This window comes from Leptosomus discolor, chromosome 10 (genome assembly GCF_034619465.1).
Source record: "Leptosomus discolor isolate bLepDis1 chromosome 10, bLepDis1.hap2, whole genome shotgun sequence".
NCBI classification, from domain to species: Eukaryota; Metazoa; Chordata; class Aves; order Leptosomiformes; family Leptosomidae; genus Leptosomus; species Leptosomus discolor.
The window spans coordinates 21,195,896-21,221,153 of record NC_141400.1 but is presented as its reverse complement, the minus strand read 5'-3'; the positions used below and the strand labels follow the sequence as shown (position 1 = coordinate 21,221,153).

Sequence of the window (25,258 nt, the reverse complement as noted above, 5' to 3'; positions counted from 1 at the left end):
AAGATGAAAAAAGCAACCAGGCAAAATTATTGCCCGATAGTTTAATGTTTACAATAGAACTAGATGCGAATATGCATTTATAAAATCAGTATTTATTGTTCTTTGGTAATTAAGGTGTTTCTCAACCACTGTTCCTCCTCCTGGTTGCGTCAGCTATTCCCGTTCATCCCAACACGTCCCTGGGGCGATGCTGGCGGCAGAGCCGTGTTCTTCCCTGACTTAGTCCAGTCCCGCGGGCCCTGGCGGGGCCCAGCCCTGGAGCACTGGGGACCGCAGGGCTTGTCCGTGCACAGCGTCAGGGCCCGGCTGTGGGCGACACGGCCAGCGCCACGCTGGGTGCCTTCACTCCCCCCCCCGCCTCCTCGGATGGGCTCACTTTAGTTTTGGTAACACGCTGACTTGATTTACCCACTAACCGCTTTCTTATTTCACATGGAAAAGAGGTCTGAGCTTTCCTAAAACATCACAGTGAAGGTACCGGTGAGGCAATGCGTTCCTTTCAACACGTTGCTAGTTTTATTTCTCTGCCAGGCAGAGGCTCCTGCCTGTCCCTGCTAGGCCTGGGGTGCGAAGGCGTGAGGTGTGCAGCCAGCGCTGCCCCGTCCCCTCCCGTTATCAGCTTCGGGAGGAACAGACCTGCCCAGAGCCATCGCCCAGCGCCGGCGGCCGGGCCTAGCCCTGCCGTTCACCGGGCCCAGGGCTGCGGGGCTGGGGGCTGCGGGTGAACTGCTCCCTGCCTTCGCGTCCCTGGTGGTGCCGCACAACGGGGAACCCCCCCCCGAGCCTCCGCCCGGGGGCCCGGCCCGGCCCGGCCCGGCCCGGCCGCTCCCGCCGCCCGCAGCACCCCTCCTCCGCCCCGCGGCCTCCCCCAGCGGGTCTGGCCCCGGCCCAGCCCGGCTCTGCGGGCCCGCTGGGGCGGCGACCGCCGCCGCACACAAGATGGAGGCGGGGCGGGGCAGGCCCGCGGCGGGCCCGCGGGGCGGGGCGGGCAGGAAGCGGGGCCGGGCCGCGGGCCGGAGCCCGCCATGGGGGTGACGGTGGAGGTGCACCGCCTGTATCGGTACCCCTTCGAGCAGGTGGTGGCCAGCTACCTCCGCAAGGTAACCGGGCCGGCCCGCCCCTCTCCCCGCCTTCTCGGGGCGCCGCCGGCCGGGGCAGGGGCAGGAGCGCCTCGCGGCGGCGGCAGGGCCCGGCCGCGGGGTGTGCCCGCCCCGCAGCCGCTCTGCCGAACTCCGGTGCCTGCGTGAGCCGCTGGCTCTGCCCCCGTTCCCTCCGCAGCAGCCTTTCTCCGGGCCTGCTTGCGCGGGGGCTGCGTGGAAAACCACGAATTTTGTCTGTGGGAGAGAAAACCGGCGGCGGTAACGCGCCGGAGCGGGGCCCCGGAGCAGAACCCGCCCGGCTGCGGGAGGAGCGGGGCTGGCCGTGCCTCCGCGCTGGGGCGTGCGGGCCCCTCCCGCAGCGACAGCCTGGCTCTCCGCGGGACCGCGGCTTTTCTCATGCTTAGCTGAAACCTGGCGTTTCTGAGCGCCGCCCGAGGTGCTGGTTGCGGGTCGGTTGCGTGCGGTTCTGCGGGGCAGGGCGGTCTCCCTCGGGCTGCCCGGCACCCCGGTGTGCCGGGGCTGGGTCTGGCGGCCTCGCCCGTGGTGGCTTCCAGCAGCGATGGTGGCGGCCCCAGTGCGGAGGACCGGGTGGCCAGCGCTATGGCCGTGGTGGAAAGCAGGTGGTCGTTGTTCTTGGCCAGAACCAGCCCCACTGCCGCTCGCAGGTGTCATGGGAACGCGCGAGAGGGTCTTTGGTGCAGTAAACAAAGCCACCAAGTCGTGCCGGCTGCCACAGGCACGTTGTGTGCCGGTGCGTGAGCCGAGGTGGGCTCGGCGGGGGTATGGCACAGCTGCCCCGTGGCACAGGGGGTGCGTGCAGCCGGGATGGCAGCACCTGCCCGTCCAGGGGCTCTGCCGCGGTGGCTGGGAGCTGTTCGAAAGAAGGATCCGATCGGTAGACATGGATTCTGGTCCTTGCAGAATGCCAGCTCCCGTGTCGCTGCTTGGTGCAGTACGGCTTGTGGCCTAGTAGTGCGACGATCATTAGGCTTTTGAGTAGGCTTTGACATGGAAATGTTTTGCAGCGGCGGAAGGCTGTGTTAGCAGCAGGTAAACAGCACTTCTGTGTTGCATCTGCTCCTTGCAAAACAGCATCCTGCTAAATTCTCCTTCCGAGCACTGTTGTCTCTCAGACCCAAGCTCCAAGCTGTGCATCAAAACTGTCCTTTTTGTTGGTGTTTTCCTTTGAAACAGGGATGAATTCTAATCTTTATTACAAGCCGATGCCGGGCTTTTGCCCTCTAGCTGTGGCTGGGTTTTGTGAACACCGAGGTGAAGAACAGAGCAGGCTCCATTGTATTTGTTTTGGCCACGTGTATTTAAACATTAACGATAGCAGTGAGCAGCTGTATAGCGCAGGGCACTTCCTTGGCACAAAACCCCGTGGATTCAGGGATGTTCTCAGCAGGACAAAATGTTTAAACAAATGTTGACTTTGGGCTAGATTCATCCTTGATTCAGCCAACCTAAAACACAAGGAAAGATTTTTTTTTTTTTTTTTTTTTTTGCCTCAGCCAGCTGCTAGCTCTCCATCCCCCGTTAGCAGAGGTCTGACTGGGACAAAGGCAGTGCCAAGAGGAACCCCGAGCATCCCCGCAGGCAAGACGCGCAGCCAGCACTGGCACCTGGGCGCTCTGCGGCTGATGCGCAGCAGAACCGGGTCGAACGCAGGGCCCTGTCCCGTGGCTGAGCCTGCCCGGGGTTCTGCTGTGGTGTGGATGGCCAGGGCAGCCCAGGCCGGCATGGTGGCGGTGCAGAGCAGAGCCCTGCGTGCTCACTCGCAGCCCAGCAGCCCCAACTGCTGCGGTGGCATGAGGACCTGCGGTGTGCAGCCTTGCTGCCGTCCGGGGCGCTGGGAGGCAGAGAATGCCTCGTGCTAAGTAACCTTTTGTTAAAAATTGTCAGATCCTTAAAAACTGAGTTGGTTTTATGGGTTAGGGTAGGAGTGGAAGACGATATGTTGCGCTTCTACTGAGAAATAACGAGTTTTTCCTGTTTGCTGAAGCCTGTAAGTATGACATTGGGCTTGCTGAAGTCACCAGGCTTCTGCAGACAGTCTCGGCGGGGCCAGCTTCTTGTCTTCGGTGTCCATCTCCTGAGGAAATGCCTGATGAGATACATCAGTTTCTAAAAGATGTGGTGGTGTGTTCCTGTTTTAATTGACCACTTGTTTTTCTTCTGCTGTTTGATGGCTTAGCACAAAATGAAGTTGAATCCCTGTAGTGTGTCATGCCCTGTACTGAAAATCAAACTATCGTGTATGTGAAATTCTTCTACAAAGGAAAACCCCCAAATTTCCTCATAAGCCGAAGCACCAGAACTCTGAACAGTAAATACAGGCAAAGATGCTTGGTCTGGAGTCTTTCTGTTAACCATCTACAGGTATTTTTTTTTTTTTGTCCTGCAATAGCACTGTGCAAAGATGCATTTAAGGTTTTCATTAAAAAAAAAAAAAAGTCAAAAAAGCAAACATTTTTTTCTCGCCCTGCTGCAGAAACCCTGAGCTGTACCTTTGGCAAGCTCGGACAGTCAAATTCGCGAAGCACGTGGTTTAGACTGCCACACTATGGCTAACCGTGGATGTGCTCCGAAGCACTCACTGCAAAACTCTGCACAAACTTGGGAAAGAGAAGGCTGGGCCACCTTTTGCTGATTTCTTGAGTGTTTGGCAGTTAGAGGTGAGAGGAGAAGCATAGTTAGTGCTTTTCATTGTGAAAGATTTGAACCAGAGTAGAAATGCAAGTGGAAATTGTCTTCTCTAGTACACTTGCATGTGACTGGAGAAGGGCGGTTGGAGGTGAATAGCGAGGCTAATTACGACAGCCAGAAGCGCAGAGCAGAAAGGTTAAAATAATCCTCGTTTGTATGTGGCAGCAAAGTGCATCACATGCTTTTAACCAGGAATTTGATACGATTGAAAAAATAATTGCCATAGTTACTGGTAGCTGCCACAGTTCAGGTTGACTTCAGGGCTCCTGCTCTTGTTCTTTCTGTCGCGACTGTGCAGGCTGAACCTCGGAATGTTGTGACGTTGCCAGACAGGGTGGGGAGGTGCCACCAGACGTGCTCTCCGAGGAGACCAAAGCCAAAGTGGTCGGGGTTCTTTAAGGGCGCGTTTGTGTGAAGGCATCTCCTGGCTCACAGAAATCCCACGCATTGCCTCGACTGGGGCATCTTGAGTGTCGGCTGCAGTTCGTGATCTCTGGGTGGAGCACAGAAGTCCCTTGGACTGTGGAAGGCATCAGCGTGGGCTTTTTTTTGTTTTGTTGGCCCTCTCTCCTGTGCATCTCTCAGGTTAGGTTTCAAACCCCGCTGCCCTCTGCAGCAGAACTGTACCCAGCTTCTCTAGAAACGTACTCTTACCGCAGAGACATGTCCTCTGCTTTCGTTTTGCAGGATCAGTAAGGAATAGGTGGTCATCAGTGGACGGCCTGCCACCTCAGATGCTGGGGTGTACGTTCTTGTGTGTCGGTTCAGAGGTGTATCCTGCCTGTGCCCTGTGTTTCTAGGGAAAACGGCCCCTCCGTGACTGGGGCAGGAGGACAGGTGCTGGCACAGCACGATCTTGAGGGACCTGTTGGGTGGGTCCGATGGACGGTGGTCTGCAAGGGCTGTTCCTTTCCGCCAAGTGCACCTTTGAGACAGCTGCGATGCCGGTGAGGAAGAATCCTGCTGGAAGCAGGGCTGTTAGCTTCTGTCCTGCCCGTCTGATGTGCCTGGCTGGCGTGGCCGGTCCCCAGGCAGAGCTGTGGCCTTGCTGAGGCTGCAGGAAAGCCGGGCTTGTCCGGGCTTCGTGGGGTCGAGGGGAGTCTGGCCCTGTGCCTGGGGGCCCAAGCCTGCTAGAACAGAGCAGTTTCTGCTGGGCTGGCCTTCAGGTTAGTGCAGGTGCCGATTTAAAGTGAGCCCCTGAACTGTAAATCAGACGTTTGGTTCAAGTATGACAAATTGGTTTTACTTGAAATAGGTGTTATCTGTACGTGAAAGGCTTTTGTATTTATTGATCTTTATCACAGCAAGTAGTCTGTGCGCTGGGTTTGCTAGACTTTTTTAAAATCTACGTTTATTCGCAACCACCACCTTTCCAAACCAGTAACAAAGTGGAGGACTCTGGAAAGGTTTAGCTGATTTTGCAGCGTCGCTGCTTCATTGCCTTGCAGTTAAAAAAGAAAGAATATTTATGAATTTAAATATTTTTTTTTGCAAGTCTTTGAAGCTGTCATTTTGATTTATGTGGGCTCCATTTGATCTTGCATGTAAAACCAGCCCCTCATTACTTTGAAATATTTCATTTTTATAGAAATCGTTACGTGTAACCTGCAGTGATTTCTCTCTGCTGCTAAACACAGTGCCGCTTTTAGAGGCTGCTGTTTCTCTCCGGTAACTTCTGAGAAACATCGCTGTGGTCGGGAACGGCTGCTTTTGATAAATGGTCGTACACATTCCAGTTAGGAAAGGTGCGTGGGGTCTTAATTCCCTGGATTCGGAATCATGACTAATGCAACCAATTCTGCTTCTTGTTATTTGTGGAAAACAATCGATACAGTGCAGGAAGACCGAATGGGAGCGCAGGAATTCTGTATCTAGGTTTAATTCTTCTTGCAAGTGGAGAATGGAGTGCTTCAGTTGCAGTGGGTGTGCAGCGAGAGGTGACCCCATAACCCCTTGGGTCCCCCCATGCTGGGGTGCTGAGGGGTTTCTGGGTGTGGAGGTCTCAGGGCTTCCGAAGAGCTGTTTGGTGGTACCGCGCTTGCGGCTCGGCATCTGTCAGACGGGCTCTGACGCCTTCAGGAAATGCTCAGGACCAGCAGCCAGGGGAGAAAAAAGTCATCTCAAAGCTGTAGAGAGCTTAAAGGCGAAGTCAGCTTCATGGCTTCTGCTGTCGCTGATTTGTTTGGGGTCCTCTTGGTGTGATGGAGGAGAAGTGTCTTTAAAATAGGAAGGTTAATCTGTAAAGAAATTTACTACAGGAACTCACTGGAACTGTTTAATCTTGTAAAAAAAAGTGTGCCTACTTTGAATAACATTCTTTTTCATGAAAATACAGCATTCTGGTTACAGCTTTTGGAGTTTCCCTTCCCCGGGTGCAGTCTGGGATGCAGGGCGCGGGTCGGCTCTGCTCTGGAAAGGGTTTAACGAAGGCCAGCGTGTAGGTTGCGCCCAAGCAGGGAGCGGGATGGGATCTGCTCCTGCATCAAGTAAGTGGGTGAGCGCCGGGGCTCTCCTCCGCTCGGGTGTTGGCAGAAGGAGGAGAGGGTCGTGTTAGTCCCTTCCTGGTGGGACTCTTGGGCAGCGCGGCACACGCTGGGTCAGGGGCTGTGTCTGAGGAGCGGTGCCCATGCTCTGCTCTGCCTTGGCTGGGGGTCAGGCAGAGCGCCCCGCTGCCCGCCCCGCTGCCCACCCGAGGCCGGTGCCCTGCGCTTGCAGGCAGGACCACGAGGTGGCATTCCCTCCTTGCCAGGTGCCACCAGAACGGCCTTGGGCGCTCGGGGCACGTCGCTTCTGCCCCAGCAGCTCAGATGGAGGCTCCTCGGCCTGCCTGTCCTGCTGCCCTCCCAGCGAGCGGGAGAGCTGCCCCTTGACACCTTGTCCTTCCCGCTGGCAGCCTTGCGCTCCCGCCCAGCCCCAGCATCCTCGCTGCCCCCTTCAAGGGGGCGGTGGCCGTGCCTCGAGAGCTCCCAGGGCCGCATGGCGAGAGCAGGTCCCCGGCCCGTCCCTGTCTCGGCACCCCGAGTCCTCTCTCCTGGCGCAGGGTGCCCTTGGTGGCGCGGCCGGCAGTTGGCTTCTCGGGAACGGCGCGTGGGGGGAGCGGCGACGTTTGGGCACGACTGCGGGTTGGCAGCACAGTAGTAGCCACCTCTCACTCTTCAGGCCATTCCAAATTTTGGAAGCCCTTACTCTCTCCATGGGCCAACACAAGGAGTTGGGGATGAGGACGGTGGAGCCGGTGTCGTGGGTGCCTGCTGGCAGGGATGGCAGCGCCTGCCCCGTGCTCTTGCTGAGCAAGAGAGGTGTCCCAGGGTGGGTGGCTTTTGTGCCCCCGAGCCAGGGGACCGCAGGGCAGGGCTGAAGTCCTTGGACTAGTGGGAGCCCTTCAGACAGGGATGGGACTCCTGTGCCTCTGGTGCTGGGAGGAGGGTTCGGGGGTTGAGTTACTGCGGGGCTGAAATAACAGCCAGGCTGAGATCTCTTTGTTCTCTGCTGCTGTTGGCTTTGGCGTCCCTGGGGAATGGAAACCTGGCAGGGAGGCTGTGGCTGGCTGGAAACACTATTTTTTGTGGCTGTTAGACTCTCCTAGCTGTTACGTCTGCTTGCAGATTGGTAATGTTATTTTTTACTGTGCTGTGTAGGAAATCGAGTCTATTTCTGTTTAAATACTGGGGTAATAGAGCCTGCTATTTAGTAAAAGATTTATGTAAATGGCTCTTTGTTTCACACGATTGGGCCTTACAGAGAGTAAGTTACATCGATAATGTAATTATGCCACTACTGCTATTTCAAAGCAGCGCGTGGTGGAGAAGCCTCCAATTTCTGTATTGACAGGACTTGAAAACCTTGCACTTTTAAAATCAACTTTTATTCTGCAGTAGGAAATAATAGTAAAGCTGGATTATTGCACAGCCTGTTCTGGAGTTGCTGACTTTTTTTAGCTTAGAAACCAAGATTTCTTCTATGTCAGAACTGTGGAGCACCTATTACTGCACATCCTAATTGCATTACCTAAACTGAGTTAGCCTTAAAATGCAATTTCCCCACCTTTCCTAAAGCTTTGTGTTTTGTTTAATGTCAGTCTGGTGGTCAGTATTTCTTCAGCCTGGCGTTTGTGTTAGCTTGGAGGTTACGGTAACTTTTCAATGTTATTCGAGTTCGATGAATTATCTTGCACTTTACTGTTTAGACTTCGTGATTCAGGTGAATGTTGATTGCTTTTTGCAGTGGAGGGTGAGGTTCTTGTAGCCTTCTGTGTCTCATTTCTAGCCAGAGGAGTTTCCTAAGTTTCAAAATAGGCTCTTCATCCTTGAAAGTCCTGTTCTTGTGCACGTGTTTCTTACATAGGGTGTTGCCCTGCAGGCAACCTGTACACTTTTGGCATAATTCCTTTCCAGTGGGGGTCTTGGAGCGAGAGTCTTTTTCTCCCAGCCTTGAAGTGACTCCTCTGTACAGCCTAAGGAGAAGGAGGTGACCCTGAGCAGGAACAGGCAGTGACAATCGCTTGCCCTTGCTGCAGGCCAGCCCCTGAGCAGAAGAGCCTCTTGCCAGGGTGGACCCACGCTGCGATCCGAAGTGACGTCCCGCTGCCACGCTCTTCTAGCGGCTTTTGCAGGGCAGTGGAGTGTTATGTCCCAGAGCCCCCACTCGGGTGACGCTGTGCTGAACCTTCCCGGCCTTTGCTGGAAGAAGTGGATTGTGTGGCTGAATGGGCTTGGCAGCAGCGAGGAGGAGTGAGCTTGCTGCAGCAGCAGGGGATGCTGCTGTTCTCTGCAGGGGGCTTTGGCTCACGGAGCTGCCACGGGGCGAGGGCTCTGTGTAGCCCTCCTTTGAAAAGCGGCATGCGGGTCAAGAGCTCACGGCTTGGTTTCTGTGGCACGGAGGGTGCTGCAGCACAAGCTAGCATCTCCCCTTCAAGCCGTTTTTCCCATAGCAGTATTGTGGGTTGTCTGGTTGTTTTCTAGTCTCACTTACTAAGCTAATCTTACTAAACTCTTCCTTTTTGCTAACTTGAATGGAGACTGCAGATTGTTAGTGTCAGGCGGCTTGTACCTGTTGAGAGAAGCTGCGGAACCGCTTCTGACTTGACAAGTGACAGCTAGGGGTTTTCTTTCACCCGTGTGAGAAGTGGTAATCTTTACCCTATGCATTTTTATCCCAGTATCCCAGTCCCATGGAGAAACACGTCATGGCTGTAGAAACAGTGGAAGAGAAAACAGGTAAGCTCCCTGACTTTTCTTACAGAGCTAATTAAACTTTTTCATTACCTTTACAATTAATGATGTAATAGCTATATTTCCATAGAAGCTGGGCGCTGCACACATGCCTGGGCTTCCTGCATGCTGGCCGTTGTGTTAGCAAGGCCAGGAAAGTACTGCATCCCTGCCAAAGCCTGAGTTTTAACTGCATTAGGTATTTGAATTTTCAGCTTATTCTGGGGCCATGAGACACATTCCACCTGGTTTCTCTGCAGAAGGGTGTTCTGTTGTACGGTTCCTTGGCGTTTCTGAGAGGATTGCCACCTGCAGTGCTCTGCAGGTCAGGTGTGAGGCCACTGGAAGGAAGCACAGTGAGCTGTGTGGATCGAGCCTCGGGCGCTCCACAGGCATCGCCCTACTTGGCTTGCATGGTCCGTGCCTTCGGAGGGTCGCTGCTGTTTCACTTCCCGCATGAGGAGTGGTTCCAGGAGTCGGAGACCTGCGCGGTGGCCTAGTGGGATGCTGACAGTCAGAAAGCGGTCACAGATCCTCAGTCTCTCACTTTGTCACTCAGAATTCCTGAAACACCAAAAATCGGATGTTACCATTTCCCAGTCGTGTTGATGGGAAAATAAATCCGCAGTTGTTGAATCAGGTCTGCTGATACCAGGTGGATTTTTGTTCTCCAGTTGCTGAGCTGGCAGGACGTGCCTGCGATGAGGCACTTAAGGTAACGCGCCTGGGCGGCGGATGTGTGAAACAGTTGTGCCACCACATGGGAAACGAGTACGATAGGACTTTGCGTGGAAATAACCACCGTTCTTCCTAGTGTGGGAACTGGGATCAAACGCTCGTTTGGGATGAAATAAGATTATTTCATTTAAATCTTACAGATTTAAAACTTTTATTACCAAATACTGTTATCCCTAAAGTTATAGTCCCTAAAGCCTTTGTCAGACGTTTAGAGATGTCTTCTGTCTTGCAGCTCAGGTTTGACGGTGGATCTTAATTCCAGACTCATGCTCTCTTTCTAAGCAAGTTGTCAGTGAGGTTGCCCAGAGAGCCAGGAAAGCCGAGCAGTAGTGCTGCCATTGCTGTTTTCTCCGAGTGCAGTAAACCACTCTTTCTGGAGAATGCTTTTCTGCTCTACGTTGCATGGAGATGCTTCGTATTATTAGTGTGATGTGTTTGTTAGAGTTCTGAAAACCAAACCCCGTGAAGTTTTCATTTCGCCGATCCCACCAATGCAACTGTTCGAGAAGGTACTCTTTTATCCTGGAGAAGTCTTTAACCTGGGCCGCCTGCCAGTTGGCTTCTTGCTCGGTAGCGTTCTGTTCTTGATCTGGGTCATTAAATATTAAAAGGCAAAGGGATTCTAAAAGCCAGCCATTTTTTGGAGATGCTAAATAACTGTAATTTGTTTCCTAATAGATAGTTTTGCCCTTGTCACTGGGTCCAACTCAATACAAAAATAAATGTGTGATGAGACAGGACTGTTCTGTAAATCTCGTGCACAGTGTGTTTGCCCAGAGAATGAGCCTGAGAATATAAATTGGGGTGGGGACAGGAATAAACTAAAGCTTCACTCTGTATGCTGGTCTGGCAGCTCGGCTGCCCGAGCTTTTCTCTCCCCGCCAGGCATCGTCCAGCTCGCAGCAGGGCTCTCCGGTGGGTCCTGCCAGACCCTGCCCGGGCAGTGGGAGGGAGCCCTGGGCGCACCCACGCCTGGCACTGGCACTGCCTGCGGGGCTTTGCTGCCCAGGAGCACCGCGGTGAATGCCAGGAAAATGTTTGTCCCGCACGCTGGGTGCGGGGGGCTGGGTTGCAGTGGTGGGTGCAGGTGCCCCCCTCCTGAGGCAGGGCGCAGGATGCCCGTAGCAACCTTACGTACGGCCCTCTGCCTGGCAGAGCAGCACAAGTACTGAGTTATACTTTAAAAAACAAACAAACCACCACCACCACCAAAAAAAAACAAACCTGCAAAAAACCCTGAACGAAACCCACCCCTCCAGTGCTCTTGTTAGTTTGCTGGCATTTCTGCTCGCATATTTGCTGTGCTGTGAAGTCTTCCAACTACTTTGTTTTTATTAAAAAAATGGTAATATTTGCTGCTGTAACTCTTCCCTTTGATTTTCTTTCATCACCAGATTTGTCTACGGGGATTATTTACCGGAGGAGAATTGCAAGGTGCCAGAATGTAATTCCTGAAATTTTAAGAAAGGTAACGGCGTAGAGAAATGTAGTCAAGTTGTAAAACCTTAATGCTTCGCTGTGGTTTATCTTGTTTAAAAGGATGACATTTCCCAATGTTTTTTTTTTCTTTTTTAAATTAGTAAAGTTACTTTTAAAGAGAAGTTGAGAGAAAAAAATTCTCTAGGAACTGATTTTACTTTTAACTTGAATGGATGAAATTGTAGCATTGAGCACCCTAAGATGTAACTGGTGGTGGTGGTTGGGCTTTTAACTTTTGGACCTGGAAAAAACAAAGCTGTTTAAAATGTTGCGTGGGCCACAGTTAAAGTACAGCCATTCCCCACACCCCAATATAAACATCTTGTTGCTGACAATGCTCGTGATTTTTGTGTGGTAGATGATATTTTTAAAAAAGTCCAGTCTCAGAGGTCTCAGGAAGAAGGCAGCAGCTAGTAATGAACACTGGGTAATTACTTCTAAGCTGAGCTCAGGTATTTTGGATGTCTGATCCATGGCTCCTGCACACATGGGGTTGTAATCTCTCACAAAGCCATTTGGTAAGTGAATTCAGAGGGAATTAAAACAATGCTTAATGTGCCTGTAGCATGTTGCAAGTTAAACATGGCATCACAGGGTCCCTATAAAGAAGATAAGATGAGGCTGTAGACAGTGTAAGGTCCTGGGTTGTGCAGTCCCTTAGTGTTTCTCTCCTGTCTCTCTTTTAGTGACAGTCCTTTCTTCACGGAGTGTTCTGGGAGGAGAATTAGCCTTGGTTTTTTGCAGCGTATCTTGCAGCAGATAGTCTGTATGCAGAAAAGTCCACGTATATTCCTGCGTGAGGGCATAGCTGTGCTGTTTCACAGCCTGCGTGCTGAAAAGGGTGTGTGTCCTCTTTTGCTGGTGCTGACGTTTTTGCCTCTAAACGTGTGTTTGACTCCTCCAAGCCTCACCTGCCAAGGAGAACATGTCATTGCCCCATACAGGCAGAGTGTAAATAAACCAGTGGTGAGATTCTCATCCCTTCTTTGGCCCACGCTCGCTAGATCCAGGTCCCTCAGGTTGGCAGGTGGGCTCTCAGAGGAGGAGGCCTCCTGGGAGAAAGGAACTGGAGCAGAGCTGCCAGCCCTGCTCCTGCCCTCGTGTTTATCCGGCAGGTTTGGCTGCCTCACATGTGACTGTCTGGAAATGGCTTCTCTTGCCCTTCGTCGTCATGAATTAGCTGTCAGCAGTAAGACAGGGTGATGGAGGTGAGTTGGCCTGCAGTGGTCTTGGAAGTCTGGCTGGGGACCGGGCAACTTCCTTAAACCTTGGAGCACTTGCATGGCCTTTAGTAGCTGCTGAGGACGTTGGGTGTTCTCATTTGGGCTAACCACAGCTGTTGTGCCCTCCTCCTGAATCCTCAGTCTTATCTTCTGAGGCTAGTAATACTTTCAAAATACTGAGAAGTAATTCTACCCTTTGGTTTATTTTTTTTGAAAAAGCTATGATTCTTCTATTTCCCAGGTCAGCATCTTGAAAGTGCCTGACATCTACTTGGAAGAGGAATCTTGGCTTAATATGCAGAAAAGAAATATGGCGATGAGGACTCATTGTCTTACGTGGACACAGTATGCGTCTCTGAGCGAGGAGTCTGTCTTCAGAGAGAGCCTGGAGAATCCGAACTGGTGAGTGCTGGGCTCTGGGTGTAGCAGTGCCCCTGTGCCGGCTCAGGGCTGCTGCTGCCGGCCTGTGGCCCTGAAAATGGGTTTTCTGTTGCTTTGTGAATGCTTGGAATGAGAGGGGTCTGAATAATAATCTCTTTGGTATGTCTTGAATGCATTTGAAGCAGCAGCTGCAGATATCCTGTAGCTTTCCTCTGGCCTGTTCAGATGCGAGGTTAGCTTCTCTGGCCAGAGCACAAGTAATTGCTGAAAATTAATTTTCTGTGTGCTGCTCTGCAGCCGTAGAAGGCTGCCCCGCTGTTCCCGCACAGCAGGCATAGCCAGAGTGTTCGCTTTGCTCTCATGTCTACCAACAGATGCTTGGACAGCAGTTCAAAAATTATCAGCTCCCTCCTGCTTGCCAGCCGTTGGCGTGGAGCATACTTGTTCCCAAACAGTTTTCTTTCTCCGGTTTGGCCCGCGGTGCCCCAGCGATGTAAGCTGCCGTGGGACTTTGCCTGGGAGAGCCCACACTTGTGGTTGTGCAGAGTGGAGCCTAGGAACGTCTTAGGCGTGTTTACAGCAGGATCAGGGTGGAATTTCTAATTTCTGTAGCATTGAAATGAGCAGGTATGTGATACATGTCACTGTCTTTAAAAAAAGAGTTATTTTCAGCTGATGTCAGCCACATTAATTCTTTCTTTGTTCTGGTGTCACTTGTACTTAGTTTTTACTTTTGCCTGGGAGGCGTGGCAGGGTTGTCCGGTGACGTCCGTGGGACTTCGGAAAGCTCTAAGGATGTTTAAGGAAAAAACCCCACCAGCTTCAGATGAAATTAAATTCCTTGTGGCTCAGGCATTTTGAAAGCTCCTGTGCTGGGACGTTGCTGTCTGGGGACACGTTCCTCTGGGTTCTTAAGCTGTTTTGTTTCAAAATTTTGCTAGGACCCTCTGTCCTTACTGAGGCTTCCTCCGCATCGGAGTTGTGTTGCTACTGTAGGTGCTGGTCCTGTTGGTGTAGAAACTCTTAACTACTGCAACCGGTCACTCGTGCCCTTTTCAAGGCTTTTCAGTTCCAGTTTAGGAAGGACGCTCTCCTCAGCCCGCTGCCTCTGCTCCTGCAGGCGTGGGCAGGGGAGTTGTCCCAGCTCGGCGTCACCGCTGCTCACTCCTACCTCAGAGCGTCCTGTGGCGGTCGGTGCAGCACAGCGTAGCTGCGCTGCCGAGGTGAGGCTGCAGCCTCGGCAGGTTCACTTGCAGGGCCTCTGGGTGCCTGCCGGGGTGGGTCAGCAGCGGCAGGGGCCCGCGGGCCTCAGCTGTGCTGCCCTGGCCAGGCAGGTTCACGGATACCTGGGTGTGCCAGCGCACGCCTCTGTCACCCCTTCGGGAGTCGATGGAGGCAGCCGGATCTGACAAACGCTGGTGGCAAAATGGGCGTGAAATTTCAGCTGCACGTGGAATACGTACGGTGACATTTGTGTGTGAATAGGTGAAGGGATGACGCAAAGGGCAGAATGTTAGCAGCATTCTGTTGTGCTGGAGAGAAGTAAGAAAACACACAATGAGGAGACTCAAGCGATCCTGATTAGTGGGAAAATTGTACATTATGCCTCTAAAGAGAGAACGACATTACAAGAGCGATGGTGACCTGAGCACAGGCAGAAACTTGGCTTTCTCCCCTACTAAGCACCGCTGGGCAGATTTCAATAGCAACCTCCTGAAACTCTGCAGGGCACTAAAAAGGTGAAGAGAATGAGAAAATCCTGCACCTCAGCCAGGTGCTGTGCGTGCGTTGTAGCAGGCTGTTCGTTTGTTTAATCAGGGCGCAGGTCCACAAAAGCAGAGGCTGGTTTGCAGTCTGGCATCTCCATCAGCCGCCCGAGCAGGTCGACTGCCTTCATCCCTCCCCGCGCTCTTGGTGTGCAATGGGCTCCACGTCGGGCACTGCCCGCTCCTGGCCCGGCAGGGAGCCGGTGGCTCGGGAGGCGCCAGGGCAGTGGCCAAAGGCGATCACCGGGGTGCGTTACAGCCGTGGCACCCGCAGCCCTGCCCTGTGCCTCTGCCAGGAGATCTCCTGACAGGGGGTTGGTGACAGAGCTGCTGCCTGGTCCCAGGCACGCGTGGTGGGGTGATGCTGGTGGGAATTCAGAATATTTCTGCCCCTGTCAGATGAAGTGACAACTGTCTGTGCTGACTTCAGCCCAGGTGCTTTGAGACCAGTATGCTGTAGGAAATCAGATGACAAATCCAGTCCCTGCAGGGACCGGTGGCTTAGACGTTTAGCAGGATCTTGTCCATAGGATGTAGGTTAGTTTACCCAGTCTGAGATGGGCAGTTACGTCCTTTATTATTTTCAGCTAGAGAACCATGAGTCAGGGAAGGGAGGCTGTGACCTTCCCGATGTCCCTAATGGAACTGGGGGAATTGAAGCGGTGCTTGCTTAGTCCCAAACAGTCAATTGAACCACAGCGTAGTTCTTCCCCGTAATGTCAGGTAGTTTTGCTGTCCTAAATACACATGGATGCAGTGGTGCCAGCTGCTCCATGTTCTTGTGAAATTAATTGTTGTGGGCGCTTCTAAGCAGAGCGTATAAATGTCTGAAAAGGTGTAGTAGCAAACAAGCATTACCATAAATAAAGTATAAACTGCTGAAAGAGGCATGATGAGGCATATCTGTATATTCAGAGGCCAGAAAGCACCTGTGTTACCCTCTTGGCTGAACTCCTTCCTCGCACTTTTTATTTGGTTTCTGTGATTTAATTGCTGTTACAGACAAGCATCTCATCTTGGTGTCTAAAGTCCAGAGAGCCACTTAGTCCCCGCGGGCCAGGCCTGGCCGCAGGCACAGCTGCAGGCAGGGTGGGACCAGACCGAGCGGTGTTTGCCTGCAGGGGTGCGGGGCGGCTGGCCGGTGCTGCCCCAGCGTTCACCGGCACAGCTGTGGCTCTGGAGGGCTCCGGGGCTTTCACTGCTGCTGTATCAAACCAGCCCAAATCTTGTGAGCTGCTCCCCTCCACTCGCATGCATATGGGTTTGCGTTAGGGACAATTTCTAGAGTAATTCTCTCGTGCTTACCCTAAAAGTGTGCGTTCTGTACGGTGGGTACGAGCTTGCTTTCTGCCCGGCTGAGCTGGGCCGTGTCCATGTTGACAGGGAGGGCTCTGGGAAGAGCTGTCTGTGCACAGGGCCAAACCAAGGGGGAAAGTCAGTGGCAGAACTCCCCTGTAACTGCCTGGACTGATGTTGAAGTTGTGTACTGGCGAATGTCCATGTGTCTGGAAGGTTGTACTGTCTTTCCACAGTGGAGAGCCCCTGTGTAGCTTGAATTTTGTCTCCAGTGTCCTTCTGTGTTTTCGTTTGACTTCTTTCCCCCTCCCCAGCAGGAGCAGTTCTTTGCTTTTTCCTTTTGCATCCCTCAGTTGCCATCGGGTTCCCTTTATTACCCAGCATTATTCCCTGTATTACCTATCCCTCATTTCGTACAGCCCGAGGGAGCCGCAGTCTCTCGCGGCGCAGTGGGCGCAGGGTGAGAAGATGTCTCCCTGGTGTGGAGAGATGCACATGATGCACGAGCAGCGCTCGTCAGCTGCAGATGGGAATTGAAAAGATCTCCCGTACAAAAGCTTCCTCCTTTGAAGAGCCTTGTGTTTGATGTAACTTTTAATTTAGTTTTGAAAGCCATGCAGGCTTTGGAAACTCTCCCTGACACTATCTGAACAAGAATTGTTAGACTTTTTATGCTAAAGACACTTTAATTAAACTCCCATCGTGAAAACAATTAGACCAAATTTGCCGTACTGAACTAGTCAATAATTTAGTAGTTGGATCTCATTAATAGACTTCTCCCCGTGACAGTGTTGTAGCGATGCAGCATTGCCAGCTGCGTGCTACAGAAATCAGAGATCAATATTTATCTTGTGCCTCCCTTTTCTGTCCCCTGCAATGGTGAAGCTGCAAAATGAATAAAGAAATCCCCGACTTGGAGCAGCTGAGTTCAGCGGGAGATTTTCACTGCTGACGTCCATCCCGTGGTGGGGGATGCTCCTCATGTTCTCCAGCTCCTTCACTTGAACTCCACGTGTTTGTTGTCTTACTGAACTGCGCAGAAGTAGTAAATGGCTGTGGCCCATCGCTGCGGGGGTGGGAGCGGGGTCCTCTCCTCGCCGTTACCGCTGCCTCTGGCTCGCTTGGGCGGGATGATGTCCTGAGGACTCGACAGAGTCGTACACGCGGGTTTTTCTGTGTCTGCCGTTGACTTCCCTGATTCTGGAGGCGGCTGTTGTGTCCCCTCCAGACCTCTCTGTGTTGCTGCTCTTTGGGTTTCTCCGGGCAGCGCATGGGGCAGAGTCCAGCTGCACCTTCAGCAGCGCTGGCCGTGGGAGACGGCCGTGACAAACCTCTCGTTACACTGACGCTCCTGTGTCTCGTTCTGTTGGCCTTTGAGACTGACATGCAAAATAGGAGAATGTACGAGAGGAGTCCCTTGCTCGAGTGTCGACCCCGACTCTAACGCAGAGCTTGCACTGAGCCGTCTCGAAGCGCACAGAACAGTAAGAAGGTGTTCTGTTCTGTTCCTTAGGACAGACTTCACACAAAAAGGCAGAATTTCAGTTACGGGGGCAGGTTTGCTCAACTGGGTGTTGGAAGCTTTTGCTCAATCGTTTTTAAAACAAGGTGTGAAGAAGGTAAGTGATTTATTACTTGAATTTCTTCCCAAGTTACAGTCTAAATATTTTGAAATCACCAGATCATCTGAGCTCAAAATTAAATTGATGTTTTAAGTCTGGATTCTTTACATCTTTTAATTGTTGAAAAAATGTTTGACCTTTTCTTTTGTCTACAGAGAATGAGCAGAACAAAAATGGATTTAGTTTTATTGTGGTAATGGTTTTATTTCAAATACATTTTAAAACATGGCGTGTATGACTGTATCAGTTTCTGTAATTCATTCTTATTCCAGATTTCCCCCAGGCTTTGAAACAGTTCTTCCTAATGCCTCATTGTCCCACTGATACTGTAATAATAATTTGTGGTTCTATAGCACCTTTACACTGAAATAATCAAAAGTAGTCAACATGAATTTGTATCACGTCACGCATTTTTCTCCAGTAATGTTAGATTTTTATTTTTTTTTCTGGCAGCTTGATGTATTTACAATAGCCACAGTCAGTCTCCCTGTAGCAGTTCTGTACACTCCAATCGCTCTGTCTTTCAGTAAGAATTACGAAAGAGGGTAAAAGCTATCCGGCTATCCCGCAGAGCATCCCGAGGGAGCTGGTGTTCAAAGGCCTTTGGTTTTGGGGAGTCATGTCATATTGATAAACCAGGTTTAGCAGCAGCGTCTCCTGAAGTGTTCCCTGGGAAATGAAGTTCCATGGAAGTCTTGTTCTCTGGAAGTTTGTGCCTTGAAGAGATCTGGGGGTTCAGGTTGTGCTGTGCAGACTGTTTAATAAAAATATACCCCTGCTGAAAAAGGAGCAAGAAGGAGAAGGAAGGAATATTTAGTTAAACCTTTTTAAGGAGAAAATAAGAGAGGTTCTTTGCCTTTTTCTTTTCATTTCCTTTTTCCCCCTTCCAGTTTATATCTTGTTTCAGATGAGTGAAAGCGTGTGTATGTGCCTGAAAACCTGGCATTTTCATGGCTGAGCTAATGATGCACTACAAGACTATGATAAACCTGTGTTTACCATTATTTATCATTTTTTAGTTGTCTAATGGAGAAATTTCTTTTTCAGATGAACTTGGATGTCCACGGTTCAGATCATGCCTTATGCCATTCTGTAATTAATCTATGGGGACCAAGTGGTTGCTACTGTTGAAATTTTCTTTGGGTTTGGTTTGGTTTTTAAGTGGCCTTAGCAGTGTCCTGTCTCTTCTCCTGCTGAGGGCGGCGGGTGTTGGAGCGTGGAGCCTGGGCAGCACCTGTAGCCCCTTCGGACACTCCTCCCCGCTGGCGCCGGGGCCAACAGCCCTGACCTCTCCTTCGTGCTTCAGAAGCTGACTGGGGAATCAGGAGATGGAGATGGACGTGTATTTCGGATGGCACGGCCATTTATTGGTTTGCTTATTCTGGGTAGCTGTAAGATCTTTTTGTTGTGGCTTTAAAAGAAAGAAAAAAAAGAGAGAAGCTGACAGCTGTGCTCGTGTAAGCAGTGGCCGAGGGCAGTGAAACGCGTCCTGCCGGCTTAGGACAGTGCAGCGCCCGCGGGTAAAACAAACTGGCTCGCAGGATCTCTACAGTGCTGCAGTAGAAATCCTTTAGTGATTTTGGCCGCGTCTGCAGATCTGTGAGAAATAAAAATACAAGCGCACCAGATCTGGTATAAACATACAGTCTGGGTGGTTTTTCCTCCTGCCTCCGAAACGTCCGTCTCCCCAAGGCAGCAGCTGTATCTGTGCATCTCATTTCTGCTGAGCTGTTAGACAGGGATCCGGCTGTGGCTTGGCCATGGAGTAGTTTTGAGGGACATTTTACCCAACTGTAATAAATGGCAGTACAGAGGCGGTATTTAAACTTCTGAGTGTATGTGGCGTGAATGGCGATGCTTGATAAATGCTTCCTGGGCTTCTGTTTACTTCTTACCTTGCAGTACCTGATCTGCACCCTTCCTGTGGCCCGACCAAAGGGCATGGCTTTCCTGGCATCTGGTATAAGTGGCTGGGATACATAAGGATGGTGCTTTCAAAGCTAAAGTGCGATTCTGGCTTTATCTCCTCGATCCTGACAGTAGCGCTGCTCCGTCCGTCTGGTGGGAGAGGCTCAGACGAGACAGGGGAGCGAGGCAGCGGCGGGAGGGGGCAGAAGAGGTAGAGGAGGGGATGAGCCACATGGAGAGCAGGAGGAAATACTGCCTGAATATTAGATTTTGTGAATGGCTACAGTAAGGCTGATGTATTCACACAGTCAGTATTAAATATTTTATAGAAAGAGGGGGAAAAGTTACTGTTCACAAAACTGCTCACGGACACCAAGGGCACCGATCTTTTTAATCACTATTTTTGTAACTGTGATATGAGCCTTTTCTGTGGGCGGCTTTTTTAATGCCTAACAGAATGACAGTGACATTTTATGGCTCCTTGTATTTGTCACATTTCCCTTATTTTATTCCAGCTCTGAAGAAAAATATAAGAGATAAAGTTGTTCTGCCCTGCTTCTGTTTGTAGAAGTCATAGTGCATTTGGGTGGAAATTACAGCATTCATGATTATTTTTTTTCTTACCTCTTCAGAAAAGGTCTTAATGAAAGATGTATGCCCATGTTACTGCCAAGAAAACTTTCCTCCTGAATGACTCAAAGTCTGAGCAGGTGTGCTGGTAAATCCCAGCTCCCAGCACAGCCCATTCTGGGTCTGTTGGTGCGAACCTGGCATCCTTCGGAGAGGGGAGGGGGTGCTCCGTGGTCTGCAAGCAAAGCCTGACAGAAGTTCCAGCCTAGGAGGGGTAGTGATGGCCCTGACATTAGCCTTTGGGGGCGTGTGAGTTTTTCAAATTTGTTTAAAGAGGGGCCTAATGAGTTGTACGTGTCTAAGTTACGATGATCCCTGCCCGTGTGAAGCAGTGCTGGTGACGGAGTTCTGAGGAATTTTAAGGCTACATGATAAAGGAGCATTTGTAGAAACTTCTGTTGTGTTGGTAGAGGTTTTATCCGTTGCCTCTGAAATGTTGCAGCGTTTCTGTCCTTCTCACTCGTTGGCTTCTTTTCTAGATTCCTGTTGCTCGACTTGACTGTATAAGGAGATGGAAAGCGAAGGCACGATGTAGTGTTTGTTAAATGCTGGAGCTGAGCTCAAATAACAAGTATTTAACTGGAAAAGGTTTTGTCACGGTTACAAAAAGAATGAAAGGTGTCAGGTGCTCTTCCCAGAGACAGCATAACATTTTCTGCTGGTCTGTTAAAACGCTACCCTGCTCTTGCACTGGTGATGGAGGTGGGGTGTGCACAGCAGTGTGTGTTCCCGTTACCAAACAGGCCCTTTATACTCTCCTGTCCGTCACTTCTCTTCTCGTTTAAAACTGACAGTGTTGGCGAAGATGCGGAGCGCGTTACAGCGCGATGGGTCCCTGTCCCCGGCAGCCAGCCGGGCTCCTGGCAGGCACTCTGGCTGCAAACCTTGGCCGTCCAACAAGTCGATGGTGCTGGGAGCTCCTTGGACTCCTGTTTCGCTGTCACCCCGCGGCCGGGTCACTGTGCCCCCTGTGGCCTCAGCCTACAGGCTGCGGTGACAAAGCGGCGCTGGCTGGAGGAGTCGCCCGTGGCTGTTCTGAGCTGGGAACGTGCTGGGCTCCTGTCCCTTCGGGCGCCTTGGGTGTGGCACCGGTGAGGGCTGTGTGTGACATGGCGGGCAGGACGGCAGAGTCCCTCCACCGCTGAGAAATAAACGGTTCTGTGGCTTGTCCGTCAGAGGAGCTTTTGAGCTGCAGCTGTCGAGGTGCAGAGTTTAATGGGCAGCAGTGTTTGTTCTGCATTTCAAGTGCATCACTGCACTCGAGGCAGTGTAAATTTAGCTCCTTCAAGCCTGATCTCCTGGGGCTGAGATTTAAGTGTTTGAACTTTAGTTGAAAGGAATATATTGATTAGGCTTTGATTTAGTCGTTCCTTGCTGAAAAGATACTGGGTAATGACTTATACCTGCCCTTTTGTATTTTATTCACTTAATGGAGTCCCCTCGCATTCCCCTTTTCTTCCTCAGCACCACTTTGCCTAAAAGTCTGTAGTGCTCCAGGGAGGAGTACAAGAAAAAGCAGCAGTCACACTGTGCAAATAATTGGTTCAATAAGGAACGTTTTTCAATTCCCTAGGCGATCCTCTGAGTCTTCACTTATGTCAATTAGTGCTTCATTCTGTAAACAGTGGCATGTCCAATTTAGACAGATAGACTAAGGTAGACAGCTTATTGCCTCTACAGGGCAACGTAGGTGGCATGGAAGATGAACTGGTTTTTATAGATACTTTATATTTTGTTATTTTGTCTTTTTTTTTTTTTTTTTTTTTTAGAGATATGAAAAGCAATTCTCTTGACCTATTTGTTAATTGTCTTTTTTTACCTCCTCTCACAGTGACCCAAACTGAGAAATCCTTTTTCTTTTGTCTTGACAGACAGAGAGCACACCAGGGTAAGCCCTGGCCCCACGCAGGCTGTAGCTAAGCTCCAGGCTTGCCTCTGCCCAAGATCTGACCAAATGTTGGAGGCAGGGGTGGTGAATCACCAGTTTCAGTACACAGAGCCGAGAAGGGGGAGAGGGAGGGATGTGTGAGTCCTCCTGTCTGAAGCGAGTGGGTTTTGCCTTTCACCAAATAGGAACCTGCTTCTGTCTCGCTTTGTGCTGAACCTCGAGCTTCGTTGCAGAGTGCCTGGGGGTGGAGCAGTCTGTAGCCCTGACGTGGGAAGAGCGGCCGAAAGCTTCCCTCCATTTTCCCACTGGGTGCCCTGCTCTGGGTAGCTCAGTGGTTGGCGAGCCCCGCGGGCTCGGCTGCAGGGAGACCCCCGACAAATGGAACCCCTGGATTCAACCTACATTTTGCTTTAATGAATAGTTCATTGTTTGGTGCTTCCTGCTTCCTTCACAGATCAGTCCTGGAGAAGAAATACCGTCGTGCTCCTCTGAGGGCATTCTTTACTTCTTTTCAGCATTGCTTTTGTTCGTTACAGAAATAACTGGGCTGGCTTTTATGGGGAGGTTTCACCCTCGCACGCCCGGTTGCTTCTGAAGATCACAAGGGATGGTGTTCCCATTTGAAAGAGGGATATACCACGGTGCAGGGATGAGAAGTGGCTTTGTCCAAGCAGAGCAGTGGCAGAACTGGAATGAAATGTGTGACCTGATCAGGTGCCCTGGCTTCGTGCCGCCTTGACCTGGCGGAGCTTGCACGCTGCGGAGGGTCCTTTGTCCTGCCCAGGCCCCCCGAGCAGCCTCCTGGGCGGTGGGGAGAACCGCGCTGACTTAGTGCGGGATGTAAAATGCGATTGCTTTTTCTGAAAGCTTTACTGGTGTGTTGTGGGGTGCCCTTTCTGATGTGCGAAATCCTTAAGTTGTGTGTGAAACTGGCATTTTTTTGTGCTTTTTTTCCAGGGTATTAAAATAATGGAGACACTTCTTCAGGAGCAGCGTGGGTGATGGTGCTCTTACTGAGCAGTTGTAAGTGCAACCTCTGTCTACAGACAAGCAAGAGTTGTCCAGAGTTTGTGATACCTATTGCACATTGTGCTCCTTGTAGAGCTACAAATGAATGGGGGTTTTGTCCATTATAAATAGCATCTGACTTTTGAGGAATTTTTGAGAAGAATAATGGTCTACTGCAGTGTTAGGCTTAATACTGTTGCAGGGTTTCTGGATGGTATGTTGGTTAAGAGGGCTGCTGTGTCTTGTGTTTCATCCTCTCCTCTCTGTTAATGTATCACGAGTGCGATAGTCTTAGTAAAATAAGACATTGGCTCTATCTAAGGATTTTTACTCAAAAGTAGTATCTTCAAGGGTTGTCTGTGGAGGGAAGATTGGGTCAAGTCTTAAATTAGCTTCAGAACAAGAGCAAATGGCTATTGATTACTTCCTAATGAATGTTCTTCTAAAACGTCTTTTCTCTGCTTTTGCAGGAGAAGATGTATTTGTGCAGAGTTTCCTCGGCACCACGACCCTTTATTGCCTTTGGAATTCCGTGGCTGTTGGCTGAACCTCACTGGTACCATGGTATTGAGCAAAGACCATTTGATGTGCGCGGCTGGAAGAAAAGACCCCCACAGACTGCAGATCTTCTACAAAAGGTTAAGAAATTGTGTGACTTGCAGGAACGTTGATTGTGAAAATCACGGAGGATGAGTGTAAGCGTGGAAACAGGGTCTTCCTGTGGATCGGTGCTGTAGCCTCAAGAGGCTGAGAGCTCGGTAAGGGGACACAGAATAGCAAAACCAGACCAGCCCTTGTGGCCACGAGGAGCCCCTTGCCTAGCCGGGCCCTTGCTTTGTGCCTTGCCATGGGAGGCGCGAGCACGCCCTGCCTGCCCTTCGATCCGCGCCTTCATTCGGCAGGGTGGGGGCTTCGCTCTGCAGCGATGAAGCTCAGCGGGGTTGCTGCTCCCCCTTGGAGCCTCGCGTTACTTCAGTTCTGATTGCTGTGTTGGGAATATTTCGTTATTACACCCCTGAAAATGTGATTATTTTCAGCTGCCTCATGCCTCAGTAGAAGTTTTGCATATATTTGGTTTCTTTCAGTGAGTATTTCTCTCCTTCTGAATAGAAGAAGAAACCTGGAGGGGAATTACCTAGTGCAAGTAAAGTTCCCGACAAAGAGCATCTCATACTCTTGTCCTCCTTTCGTTCCACGCCCCCATCAGGATAGTTTTATTTTAAATTTTCATTTAAAATTCAGATAAGCACAAACCATCTTTGATACTGAGTTCGGGTAATACTGCGCTTTACAAATGGCCCCATTAAAGTTGGCGTTTGTTCTTTGTGGAGATTTGAACCCATTATTTGGTTGCCCTAAAGCGAAACAGTTGGCTTTGTGTAGGTTTTTCAGGGTGGGTTTTGTTTTATTGTCTCAAATGTGGTGTGAACTCTCGGTGGGCTCTTCCTTGTACTATGCCTGAGTGCTGCGGGCCTGCTTATTTCAGTATTGGGTGGTCTCAGCCAGCCTGCTCGAAGCTCAACAGCCCAGCTCAGCTGCGGCCACGCGCCAGCTCGCTGGCAGCGTGACCCCACGAGCCTTTGCTGCCGGGGCTGGTGCTGCCGGTGAGCGCTGTGGAGGTGCCAGCCCGGGCTCGGTGATGAACGAGCCGTGCCTCAGTCCTTAGGAGGTGGCTGTGTTGTGTGGGCACAGCGGAACAGAACAATTCCCTCCATCCTTCTTATTTCAGTTAGCTGACTCTTGTGAATTTGGGCTCTGAATACTGAGCAGAAAATGTTTATGAAATGTAATGGCCAAGACTAAAGACGCTCATTAGCGTATTTATTTATGTTGAGTTGCTGCTTTGGGTGCCTGAGGAAATTATCAAATTACTTCTCTTTGAACTGCTGTGTCAGTTTTAGGACCAGCATTTTTACTCTTACATCACTCTGGATTTAGGAATCGGAATGGAAAGTGTTTGCGTCCCCCCCACCCCCGAAGCAGAAGCAGTCCATGAACGATGAAAGTCCGATAGAACCCGGTCTCTTCTTCAAAGCCTGAGCTGCTGCTGACTGCTGGGTGCCAGAGAGAGATGGGTTAAGACTTCTCCTGGGCACATTTTGTGACCCAGGGCGGTGGGATGGCCTGGCTCTCACTGGAGGTGGCAGGACCCTCTGGGCTGGTCCCCAGGGCTGCTGGAGAACAGCCCCGCTGGGCAGGGCAGAGCCCTGCTCCGGCTGCAGACCGGTGCGAGCAGCTCTGGCTTTGGAGGCCTTCAGTGCCGTGTCCCGTGGGGGTCATTCCCTGGTTGTCCTGCTGCT

At 51.1% G+C, this 25,258-nt stretch overlaps 1 protein-coding gene across 2 annotated transcripts; it reads left to right on the top strand.

The window, feature by feature from the left end:
• Nucleotides 1–1,019: 1,019 nt before the first annotated feature.
• Nucleotides 1,020–24,288, top strand: PRELID2 (PRELI domain containing 2). 2 transcript variants are annotated; one of them, XM_086470951.1, is made up of 7 exons: nt 1,020–1,100; nt 8,968–9,025; nt 11,152–11,225; nt 12,701–12,861; nt 17,416–17,521; nt 22,908–22,973; nt 23,429–24,288. In XM_086470951.1, exons 1-6 carry the CDS (start codon nt 1,026–1,028, stop codon nt 22,950–22,952), a joined length of 519 nt encoding a protein of 172 aa, XP_086327077.1. In that variant the 5' UTR covers nt 1,020–1,025; the 3' UTR covers nt 22,953–22,973; nt 23,429–24,288. The 2 variants fall into 2 exon arrangements, with proteins under 2 accessions (XP_086327077.1, XP_086327079.1); XM_086470953.1 differs by lacking the exons at nt 17,416–17,521; nt 23,429–24,288 and having other exon boundaries at nt 22,908–22,952.
• Nucleotides 24,289–25,258: the final 970 nt, after the last annotated feature.